A 12,932-nucleotide genomic window follows, 5' to 3' on the forward strand; every position below is an offset into this window, starting at 1 on the left:
AGAGGGGACTCTGCAAGGTTAGATAATATTAGTGGGCACTCAAGGGGACGATCAGTAGGGTTTACTGGTTTATCTGCAATGTCACTGTACTGTACACAAGGCAGAAATCTGCCTCAAATGGCAGTTTCAGAATTGTCATATTTCTCTGTCTCATCTCAGGATCAGATTCCAAGCCTTTTGTCACCATGCTGGGCCAAGTTAATCACTATGCTCCCCAGCAATTAACAGTGCTTCACTCAGCATCTGTGAAGCAAAGGGTGTAGAAGAAAATCTGCATCTGTTATGTTTATTACATGTCACACTTTACCAGGGTGGGGACAGCTTGGCCTATTAGACAAAAGAGGACCTCTGGATCGAACACAGGAGGGTGCTCCTCTTTACATTTTTGGTGGGAAAGTCCCGGGCAGAGATGTCAGCTAACTGCGGAACTGATGCCGCAGAGGGGATGTGAACAGAAACCACTGTACAAGGCCATCTTGCATTGTCCTTGCATGCTGTGCAGTAGGGTTGGGACAGAGGTGGAGGGGTGATGTGGCACCCAAGGATTGGCTAGAGGTGCCTAGCTTCTTGAATGTTCCACCCTAATTTAAAAACTCTTGCACAAAAGATAGAAGGAAAGTTGGATTTCGGGCCTGGGTTGCGACAGTGGCACAACATGGAAAGCTGGAAGGACAAGCCCCATGATGCCCTAATGGACTGAGGACTCTGTCTACAGCTGACCCAAGGACTAGTGAATCTCTCCAAGGGTCATTGCTGCTTGTCCTTAGTCCTCCTGAGGATGAGTTAGGAGAAGACGTGGACTCCATTTGCCAACCAGATGTCCTGCAAGATACCTAGGAGGTCCATGGGGTCTTTGGAGGACATAGCACAGGAGAATTCTAGTGCAGGGAGCCACTGAAACCAGAAATCTTCCTAGGGGGTGCCTTGCTGCTTTACATATTGTTGTGGTGATCAATTGGCAAAATCAAGGGTCCTACTTTATTTAAAGTAATACCTCCATTTATTTTGTGATGCTCTATATGCTACAGGTGGGACCAGGGGAGCATGAATTTGAGTGTCATGACCCATTAGGGGTCAAATGTGTTTTCAGAATTTCACCTAAGGTATTTCTATCTGCTTGATGTTTATATTTGTAAATTAATGCATAGTATTGAAATTGTAATTGTATTTAGACAGTGCTTACTACTCCTGAGGAGGTGCTGAATCACTTTTTGGTGAGTAGCACGCTACTCTGGAACCCATGAAGTATTAGTGGGGAGTTAGTGTAGGTAAATATAAGTTGTTATTTTGAGCAGTGGACATGTGAGACTGTTAATTTGATTGAACAGGATAATCGAGGGATAGAGTAGGGAAGAGTCTATAAACTGTTATTTGAGAAATCAAAGTAGTTAAGTGAGGTTTGCGATGAGTCAAAGGATGAATAGAGGAGGGAACAGATTAGAAAGGGATCAGGGAGATCAAAGTAGTAAAATGAAGTTTAGGATGGGTCAAAGGAGATATACATGAGGGAAGAATCTAGAAAGGTTATTTAGGAGATCATATTAATATCATGAAATGAGGTTTGGGGTGAGCCAAGGAGGGATAGAGGAGGGAAGGATTAGAAAGGGTTATTTGGGAAATCATAGTAGTGGAATGAGGTTTGGGATGAGTCAGAGAGTGAAGGGAGAAGACATATTGAGAGAGGTATAGGATAAAACACAGTAGTGCGTTGGAGAAAGTGGAAGGTTTATTTTGTTTCTATAGTAGGAATAAAGTAATAAATATATAGATACAAATCAAATCAAATCATTAGCATTTATAAAGCGCGCTACTCACCCGTGCGGGTCTCAAGGCGCTAGGGACAAAGGGGGTGGTTATTGCTGCTCGAACAGCCAGGTCTTTAGGAGTCTCCGGAAAGCGGAGTGGTCCTGGGTGGTCCTGAGGCTGGTGGGGAGGGAGTTCCAGGTCTTGGCCGCCAGGAAGGAGAAAGATCTCCCACCCGCCGTGGAGCGTCGGATGCGAGGGACGGCGGCGAGTGCGAGGCCAGAGGAGCGGAGGGGGCAGGTGGGGACGTAGAAGTTGAGGCGTCTGTTGAGGTATTCCGGTCCCTTGTCGTGGAGGGCTTTGTGTGCGTGGGTGAGAAGTCGGAAGGTGATCCTTTTGCTGACTGGGAGCCAATGCAGGTGTCTCAGGTGTGCGGAGATGTGGCTGCTGCGGGGTACGTCGAGGATGAGGCGGGCCGAGGCGTTTTGAATGCGTTGTAGGCGATTTTGGAGTTTGGCTGTGGTCCCGGCGTAGAGGGTGTTGCCGTAGTCCTGGCGGCTCGTGACGAGGGCGTGGGTCACGGTTTTTCTAGTGTCGACAGGGATCCAGCAGAAGATCTTGCGGAGCATGCGGAGGGTGAGGAAGCAGGCGGAGGACACGGCGTTGACTTGCTTGGTCATGGTGAGAAGAGGGTCCAAGATGAAGCCGAGGTTGCGGGCGTGGTCTGCGGGGGTCGGTGCGGTGCCGAGGGCCGTGGGCCACCAGGAGTCGTCCCAGGCGGACGGGGTGTTGCCGAGGATGAGGACTTCCGTTTTTTCAGAGTTCAGCTTTAGGCGGCTGAGCCTCATCCAATCTGCGACGTCCTTCATACCCTCTTGTAGGTTGGTCTTGGCGCTGGCGGGGTCCTTGGTGAGGGAGAGTATAAGTTGGGTGTCGTCGGCGTAGGAGGTGATGATGATGTCATGCTTGCATAACTACACAGAAAGGCGACACATGTCTAACAAAGATAATATATTGAGATATAAAGTCCCATAGGTGCATGTGTAGAGAGATAGTTAGAAATCCATACTTTCAAGTGTTGCTGTATGTGAAGCTCATTTATTTATGTATTTTTATCATTTTTTGTTGTCTTTATTTTATTTTTATATTTTCCTCAGTATTTCGATAGTAAAGCACTTACAGATAAAATTGTTATGATCATGTTTATGATCAGATTTACATATTGTGAGAGATAAAATAAAAGAGACCCATAGGCATCTAATCAAATAACATATATGAAAACTATGCAGTAACCTACATTATAGCATAATATTATATGTGTGTGTGTGCATTAACCATAAGTAATATATACATTTATTAGGCAGATCTAAAGAAAATCTATATATTTTTAAACCACAGGCAGTATATTATATATATGTATATATATATATATATATATATATATATATATATATATATATATATATGAGTACAAGGAAATGCACATATCTAAATACATACATACATACATACAATCAAATTATAAATGGTTGCATACACAGGCATTTGCTGTGTACTTGTGTTTGAGTATGGTGGTTATGTGGGAAAGAGCCAACTCTTGAGTAGTCTTTTGAAGATAAGATAGTTAACCATGGATCTTATGTGTGGAGGTAATGAATTCCATAGTTTGACTGCTTGAACAGGGAAAGATGTGCCACCCATGTTTCTTTTTCTTGTGTGCTATTGGTTTTGAGGATAGGTTCCAATCCGCAGCAGAGGTTCCTTTGTTGTATGTATTTGGTCAATTTATTCCTGATGAAAAGTGGTCCCTTTCCATGTATTGCTTTGTGGAAAATAGAAAGCAGCTGGAAGGTGGACCCTCTGCAAACCAGTAAACGGTGGAGGGCCCTCAAGGTAGAGGAGATTCAGGCTTGTGGGTTTCCAGGTAGGAGCAGTCTGACAGAAGGGTTCTAAATTCATTGTAGTCTTTCCATAATTGATGAAGATGATCCGATCCGTGGTAGAGGCCACTGGCGTAATCAAGTTTAGACAGTACAAGAATGATAGTAGCCTGGACCTTATGTGGACATCCGAGGTGGGGGAAGATGAGTCACAAAGTTTTCATAGTAATGAAGCTTGATCTTACTAATTTGCTAACTTGGGTATTCATCAATAACCTAGAGTCCGTGGTAATTCCAATGTTTCTTACTTTCTTAGATACTTTAGGAAATGGTCCTAGATCGCCCAGCCAGGAGCAGAGTGGGTCATAATTTTTCTAATCGCCACATGTGAGTATTTCAGTTTTGGAAGCACTCGATTTGAAATGGCTTCATGTCATCCAGTGGTCAATAGCTTTGAGGCAACTGAAGATGTCTGAGTTTCCTATGTCTTTGGGGCTTTTCAGTTTAAGAGTAATTTTTGTGTGTTATCTGCATAGTTATAGCATGTGAGCTGAAATACATTCATCATTGCCAGTAATGACTTTGTGTAGATGTTGAAAAACATGGGTGAGCTGAAAGAGCCTTGAGGGAACCCTGCTTTTGTGAATTACGGTTTGGATGAGAAAGGGGGAGTATATATGAAACGTGTTCAATTTTGAAGGTAGGATGTGATGCGGTTGAGAGCAGACCCCTCAAAGCTGGGTTCGTAGAGTCTTGGATTTGAGTGTCAAGGTCAACTTTGTCGAAGGCAGCTGAGCGGTCCAAGAGAAGTACTGCAGCAATCCTGTTCCAGTCTACTGTGTTTTTAAAATCATCCCAGGTAGGGATGAGGGCAGATTCTGTGCCTCTTTTCGAACAGAATCTTCTTTGGAAATTTGAAATTGTGGCATCTGGGTGGATGCTGCACTTTCTATCAGTTTGACCAGGGAAGGTCCATTTGTAATTGGTTTGTAGTTGTTTAGGTCATGTGGGTTCCAGATTTGTTTTCTTTAATAATGGGTGTATGTATGCCTTTCTTAAGACTTCTGGAAAGATTACTGTAGTTAAAGAATTATTTATGATTCTTCTTGCTGGTGTGGCAGCAGAGGTAGTTAAAAGAATGCTCTTGAAGATTTCTGGTGGACAAGGTCAGAATGGAAGCTGGCTGGCCTGCTTGCTTTGAAAAGATCTATTAATTCACTTTGTGATAGTAGTTTGAAGGAAAGCAGAGGCTGGGCTAGCCTATTCTTGGAGGGGATTGTTAAAAATGAGTTTGTGCTGGTGGTTTGCTTTTAAAAAAAAATATATGAGTCCAATAAGGTTAATTTCTATTTTAACTGATTATTCTTGGTTAAATTAGTCAGGGTAAATATACCTGTTGTGCAAACATTGATAAGGACTATAGATCCCATGATGAGTTATTGTTAAACTAAATATAGTTTGTGAATTGTAGTAAATAAAGTTTATGAATTGTAAAAGTTCAATGATGTCCATCCTACTATATAAAAATGTTCTGTATATATGTCTTCTTAAGAAATTGTCCAAAATTGATGGGTTAACTGTCTTATGTACTACACCTTGTTAATTGTAAGGAACGATTATCACACTTATATATGTTAATCTTGTAGATGGATGAATTAGACAACGCATGTAGTTCAATTTTGTACATTGAGTTGATGTTACAGTAAAAGGTGCCCATGTAAATTAATTCTATATTGTGTATATGGGTGATTATGTTATTACATATGTACATATGTTGTATGCCTTATCTCCAATTAGGCCTTTGTCCATTTGTGGCTATGTGCTCCTAAATAGATTGATTATTTATGTACTAAGAATTAGTATACTGTTTAGGTACCATGCTTTTAGCAATCTATTTTTTAATAATCTTTTTGTGATGTGTTTTTCTATATGAAAAGAATATATGCAATTTTAATCTTTGTGCATTTTTCTCATGTGTCTTTCATCAAACCTGACAAAGTCCCACTATCTTTGGGACAAAACGCGTTGGCTGTGTTTGCCTTTCACGTTTATATATCAGGACGGGAATAAAGAATATCCTCTGACTACGCGTGAGTATTTGGAGTATTGACTAACTGTCTTGAACTATGGATTTAAATTTTTCTTGAACAATTTGTGGGTTGAGTTGCTATCTGCAGAGAGCCTCTCCCATATTTTAGAATGTTCTTGTGACAGTTGAGTTTCTTTGTAACGGTTAACCCAGGAAGTGGGGCACCTGAGTGGTGGAGCGACTTGTGGTGCTGTGACTTATACCATAATAGTTATTACTGAATTAGAAAGTCCAACATGACTGCTTTGGTTGGGTATTTATTTTCCAGTTTGTCAGTAAATGATTGAGTAACGGGATGAGTTCCTTATGTATATTTAGTTTTTATTTGCATATTAAACATTTTGAATGCTTTCTGAATAGTATCTTTTTAGCTTTTTTGAATGCTGACTTGTATATTCTGCTAAGTTGGAGTAGGTGAAATTTGTCTTGATTGCTATTTGTTTTGAGCCTGGTGTGTTGCAGCTTTGCAATTTCTTGTTTTATCTTTTTTTAGTTCCACATTCCTCAAAGCTGTATGTTTACTTTTCTCCGGTTTTGTTGTTCTTAGTGATATTATGATGGCAAGAGCTTCATGGAGCCCCTCAAAGATTTTGAAGGGAATTTACTTTCTAAGTATTCAAAACTGAGTTTGTTCCACGGTTGTTGGGTGGATGCAGGAAGGTAGCATTAGGTGTGTTTAAGCGTAGTTCTTGATGTTGAGAAGCTACCAAATGTTGGTCTGACCACGTGACTGGAGCAATCCTTAGAAAGTTAACTAGTTTTGGATTTGCAAAAACCACATCTAGAATGTGTCCAGTGGTGTGGGTGCATTTGTGGATGATCTGATGTAAGCTCAGTGTATCTAGGCCAGGGGATGGGGCATATTTGGTTTGTCAAACCATATGTTTAGGTCATCAAGAATGTATAGGTTGGGCTTTAGTGTTATAAGGTTTGAATCTGTGTCTATAAGCATATCTGGGAATGCTGCATTGTTAAGTGGTGGTCTGTAAAGAAAGGGTAGTTACAGGATTTGGTGATGAGGGCTTTATTGTTTCCTTGAATATAACAGCTAGTCCATCTACTGTTTTGCCTATGCGATTTTGTGTGACAGTTTGATAGCCTGGAGGAACAGCTTCATGCAGCACTGGAGCCATGTCACCTCACAATCGTGATTCAGTTATGAATAGTAGGTCAGGCTGTGTGTCAGTGAGTAGGTCTTAGATGTAGTGCTTGTTTTTACAGTGTGATCAGGCCTTTATAAGTAGGCAGTCAAGAGACTGTGTTTTGGTGATGCTGTGTTTGTTTTCTAGATGAAAAGAGAAGCATTCTTTGAGCTTGTCTCAGGTGTGTCATTAGTGATGGTATTAACTATATAAGGATAGCAATAGTGTTGTCTATATCATAATCCTCGTCCAGTAGGCTTAGTAGGCATTTTGTTGGGTCTGCGTGTGTGGGTGGCAGAAATAGTTGTTGAGAGTAAGTTGGTGAGCTGTGTTGTTTTGGTAGAGTAGTCTTGTGTAATAGACAAAGAGATGCAGAGCTCTGAAGAGTGGCATGCTGTTTATTTTGTTTGCATCTGGTGGTGGAGCATGTGCGTCATGTTTTAAGGCTCTAAATTGTGCAAAGGATGAGAGACAGGTGAATGTGAGTTGTTTTTCTGGGGATTTGTTGTTGGTGTTGGTGAATATAGAACATTTGGGACTGAAGAGGGGTTTGGGATCTGTATTATTTGTGGAGTCATTAGGGAGGGAGTGGATGTTTGTTTCTATTTTGTGACGGAAAGTAGTATGAAATTGTGTGAATGTGAGATTTTGATGTGCTGGTGTGTGGTGTGGAGTAGTGAGATGAGATATTGATGTAGTGGATTTCTGTGAAGGATTTGGATGTAAAGTACTGTTGTTAAGTGGAAGTAGAATGGCAAAGGGGAGGAAATGGGCATTGGAGGAGAGTGTATGCGGTGTGTGAGTGGGGACGGACAAGAGTTATGAGTGTTTGTTCTACATTTGATGAGTGGAAAATGTAATATGTGTGGTGGAGTGGAGTGTAAGGATTGTTTGGTTGTGTATTTTTGGTAAAAAGGGGAGGATGGTGTTGTTGGTGGATGACATGGGGAGGGTTGAGTATAGCTTTAGTGGTGATGGAAAGGGATCTGTTAGGAACATGTGTTTGAATGGATTAAGGTTATGTATAATGTGGGGGGGTTGTGCTGTGTTGTTGATGTGTGGATTTGATAATGGTATAAAACAGAGTGGTGTTTTGTGTCAAAGTGAAGGTGCCATTGTGTGGCAGTCTGACTAGAAGGGTGTATAGGAGTAGTTTGTGGGATTTTGTAGTGCTTGCTGAGCTAGTGAAATGTGGATAGGGTTTGTTTGTAATAAATGAGTGGTGTGTGTTTGCTGAGAGTGAGCTCTTAGGTTTGAAGATGTTAAAGTGGTGGCTGATAAATGGTAAAAATTGCAAAAATGGCAAACAGGGCAGCATTTCTGCCCCTAGGACCACCCAGAAAGGCATATAGAGGCAACTGCCCTTATCCTCTATGACCTACCTTAGTTTGGAGGTCCTGGCTGAAGCATCCTAAGCCCTAGAGTTAAACAGCCTTAGGTCATGTGACGTTTGGCCAATGGGAACCCTAACCAATCAGGACCTAGCCCTAAACCCTAGGACCAATTGGAGACCTGCCCTACCAACCAATCACAGCCCTAGCCCTAACAATCAATCAGAACCCAAAACCTAAGCCATAAGTGCTATAGAAACCCTAGCCCTAGGAACCAATCAGATTCTATCCCTGCCAGCCAATCAGATCACAAACTCTAAGCCCTAAGTTCAATAGAAACCCTAGCACTGCGAACCAATCAGAACCATAGCCCTATCTGCCAGTCAGAACTCAAACCCTAAGCCCTAGTTCCAATATAAACCGTAGTCTTAGGAGCCAGTAAGAGCTCAGGTGCAACCACCAGTGAGAAGTGTTTAAAAGTACTAATCGCACAAAAACCAAGAGATACCTTTTAATAGTCATGGGCAGAGGAAAAAAAAGCAGTTTTAAAGTTTCAAACTACACAGCACAATGTCTGCGTTCTTATCACTTTCCTTTGCTCTCACTCACTGGTTTGTTTAGGGCTCAGAGAAGCTGGGGCTACAACACGTATGTAGTAGTGTGTGCAATAAATGTCCCTTTCCTTTTCTAAAGAAAAGGTACTGACTGGACAAATATTAAGTGTTAATATTGCATAGCAGCAAATGATGATTACTAGCACGCATCACTTCCCCTAAAAAGGCCTTGGACTGCTCTGCTACCCTGAGAGAGTGAAGTGCTACAATGGTGTGCTTGGTTCCCAGTAAGGGAAAATTGTATGTCCATTACTTGAGCAGGCCCCACTTACTCCAAAACTAATAACTCAATGTCTTACATTGGTGGCAGAAGTAGGATCCACAGTGTCCAGTCCTGGTAGCATTGAAAACATCTGATAAGCTCAGTTTCCACACATTACCTGTGCATTAATGCTGGGAGGGTTTGAGAGGTTAGTTATGTGAGCTTGAGATGTGGGAAGGGAAAGCCCCAGTGCACATATATGTCATGTGAAAACATAGATGTTTGGATGATGTATTAAGGTTATTATGACATGTTTACGTTTTGAAATGATGTGATGAAGGAGTGGGCTTTCACAGTGTTCCTATTAGAGTGTTCCAGGGCAGAGTGTCCTTTGAACCCCAGCACTACACACTAGGCCTGTATGAGGAGATTTCTTCTCTAAGGTTTAGGGACTGCAACAGGTACCCGCATCATAGATCTGGATGAAGGGATGGGCCTTACTCCTTGCCTTGTAGAAGGATTTTGAGGGCCTCTAGGAAATTCTTGCTCTTGCCATGTGTGAAGCAGAGGTTATAGAGTTTTTCCCACCATTGGCACAGGTCAGAAACCTGGCAGGAGGGTACCCAGAAGTAGTGACACCATAGGGGTTCCTACCAAAAGGATGGGGTGGTCCAGAGTAATGTTAACACAGGGGGCTTGGGAGTGGGGTGCAAGACATTTGTGGTTCTTACAGTCCCCAGAGGTTGTCTGGTGGGGAGGTGGAGCTGTCCAAGGATGGCCCATAGTGGTGGATGGCCCTGTGAGGGGATGATTCCAGAGACAGAAGGTATAGTGACTGACCCTGAAGAGATCTGAGAGAGGGTGGGAGTACTCCCTAGATTTATGGGATGGGTTAGTGGTGGGCCCTGAGATGTCAGGATAGGGTGGGGAACTGCTCGTGTACAGCGTACTAACAACGTAAATTCTTGCAGCTACTAATACAGGCAAATCCAAAACTAATTTTGAATCGCTGCAGGGGATGTAAGAAATAAACTTAGGAGGGGATGTAAACAAATGCGGCTCAGCGGCAAAGTGTGCACCTTGTGTGCTAGCAATACACGCTGTGTACCTCACAGGGACTATTGGGAACACTGCCACATGGCCAGGCATGAAGAACCACTGGAGGAGGAATCTGGTTAACAGCCAGGCATGTTTGATAACTAGTTAATGTAACTAATCACACCACAAAATATCTTGGAATATTCTAATTCAAATCACAGTTATGTGCCCCTATTCTTGATGGCCTGATGACTGCTAGAACATTCCCCATAACACTGTAGGCATGGCTGTTATATGCTTTAGATATGAAGCAGGATTATGACAAGTTAGAGTGGTGATGGCAGAAAACCACACTTTCACTACAACAGTCATTAGTTACACACCTCCTACCCTTAGAATGAGGTTTGTGATCATTACTCTCAAAGGTGGAAATACTGTAAGATAGAGGAAGATCACCTCTATCACAAATGATTGTATAAAAGAGCTATGTCGATGTCATGACAAAAATTGGGGTACATGGGATATATATTCCAGCCCCTGACCCTCCAATACCAGTCCCCACTGGTTTGTTAGTAATGATATTCACTCAATGGGAGGTCCATCAGAATATTAATTATATCTTAAAAAGGAGTTCTCGTTTGATATATACAATTGTGTGTTGATTTTAATGCTTGATTATAGAAAGACAGTAATCCATATGTTTTGTTCCTTTATTCAAAATTTCATCTGACAACCACAACCAACACGTGCTTCAATAAAAAGACTCTTTCTCGAGGCTTTTGAGGAGTTTATTACATATTCATCTCCGACTGGAGGGTATGCCTGCAATTTCTTTTATGATTTGGTTGTGCCAAACACAATATAGACAACCGTTTTCCTATTGTTACCTGTTTCCAATTTAAACAGCTAATCACGGGGTCATGCCGTATTATGGTCAGGTTGCTGATACCATTACTGGACCAATTACTGAATTTTAAATTGGAAACAGATAGCATAATAAAAATGGTCGTCGATATCGTGTTTGGGACAAACAAATTGAAAAAGAAATTGCAAGTATATCCTAAACCCAGCGAAGGATTCATACTTAACGCCTTAAAAGGTTTTGAGAAAGAGGGTTTTCCTCAAACTACATGTGCTGGCTCTGTTTTTCGATACATCTCTATAATATTGAATGGAAGCGCTTTTAATAAATTAAACATAACTCACTTTGGAAGAAAGGCTCTGGTTTAGTAGATGGGGATGAAATGGAACACAAAATAGAAGAGGGCCATAGTCAACTTCGAAAATTATCAGAAGTACACTTAAGAGGAAAATTCTCTAAATTACAGGAGAAGGGAGAAAGGGAGCCAGGGACCAGTATATATTATGTAGAAGCCTGTTATTTGTTTACAATCATTCTTTCTACTACAAACGTGTTCAGAGGTCTCCATTTTATGGTTCCTAATGTTAATGTCCAATCGTCAACAATAAACATCATTCGGCAGGATCAACGGGAGAACGGGTAAAAGAGTGCACTATTAACACGTGCCTATACATCTGTGTAGGAGAAACAGAGTAACACAACAAGTGTTCTTGATCCCTCCCCCATACCTGGTGAATCCTGATGATACCCCCAGAAGCCCATTTTGTCTGTCATATTTTCCCAGTTTCAGTCCCAAGCTCACTTTTCTTTGCCTGAAACTGTTGAGTTCTGCTCCCCTCCTGGATACCAGTAAGTGCCTGAGGTAGAACGGAAGCCCTTTATTGTACAGGTTCTGGGGCACAGGCACAGTGTTGTCATGTTGAGTAAGAAGTGTCTGACAAAGGGAGTTTGCGCAAGTCTACTTGTGAGTCAAGGGTGGTAGTCACAAGGGCCTCCTTCATACATGCTCTCACTGGACACATGTACCGTGTAAAGAATTGTGACCGGCGCAGTGTGCTGCCCCATGACATTATCAGGTGCTCTCTAGAACTTAAATGTATCACTAGCATGAGTTCACAAAAAGACTGGAAGTGGAATGAAATGAAATTACCATAAGATACTTTTTGAGTTTTCTTTGCCTTCTGGACTTCCTCGTTTAGACTTTCCATTGAATCTGCTGAAGTTCCGAGGTTGCCCTCTGATCGAACAGAGAAACTGAAATGGACGCTGCCAGACTCAACCTGCTTCACCTGGAATTGCAAAAAAATGAAAAGCTGTGTAATAAATTGGTGGCTTTTATGTGATCAAAGTTCTACAAGAAACCTCACAGAGTGTAGCATGGCCCATTGAACATTTTGTCAAAAAGCACTTCCAAACATATACCAGTAAAAATATGGGTTTCTGAATACTGAGAAAACATGTTTTAATAGCTACCGAAGGGCTTATTTGCTACCTTTATTTTGTTTAGGCTTCTTTCTTTTCTGTGACTAGCTTAGGTAATTAATTATATTCTATTTTAGAAATCGGAATACATTTAATCAGTAAACTCAGATTACATGCCTAGTGTTCTGTGGCTACAGTGATATTGGCAATGTAGTACCCAAACCCAACTGTGAGGTCACCATGAGCACAAGCCATGTGGTGTAGCCATTGTTAAATGTATGCGATTTAAAGGTAGACCATGTCACATTATAAATTGTCCCAGTCACGTAAAACCGTCCTAGTAACCAATACTGGGAAATTCCTCAAAACGTCGAAATTCAGAAGGGAATTAGCAATAGTTTAAAGGCGGTAATCATCATTTCAACGACTTGTTGATGGTATTGGTTGCAGCTAAGAAGAGTTAGGTACCTACCAGTACTTATTTGTTTATAATTTATTTAGTCTATGAATCTGGGACCAAAATGAAACTGAGCACTTAACAATACAAATTATAATCAACCCATCAGAGTGGGGGCCTGACCTGCAGGGTAAAATGGCGAATGTGCTATG

The 12,932-nt window shown here is 41.6% G+C and overlaps 1 protein-coding gene across 1 annotated transcript in view; it reads right to left on the reverse strand.

Moving 5' to 3' along the window:
- The window catches only part of NPHP4 (nephrocystin 4), a 952,546-nt gene that overhangs the window by 527,788 nt on the left and 411,826 nt on the right, over positions 1 to 12,932 (reverse strand). The window contains exon 11 of the mRNA XM_069239971.1: positions 12,052 to 12,190. Within this exon, the coding sequence (XP_069096072.1) occupies positions 12,052 to 12,190 (139 nt within the window). The remainder of the gene's footprint in view (positions 1 to 12,051; positions 12,191 to 12,932) is intronic.

The sequence above is a fragment of the Pleurodeles waltl genome, chromosome 6, assembly GCF_031143425.1.
Source record: "Pleurodeles waltl isolate 20211129_DDA chromosome 6, aPleWal1.hap1.20221129, whole genome shotgun sequence".
NCBI classification, from domain to species: Eukaryota; Metazoa; Chordata; class Amphibia; order Caudata; family Salamandridae; genus Pleurodeles; species Pleurodeles waltl.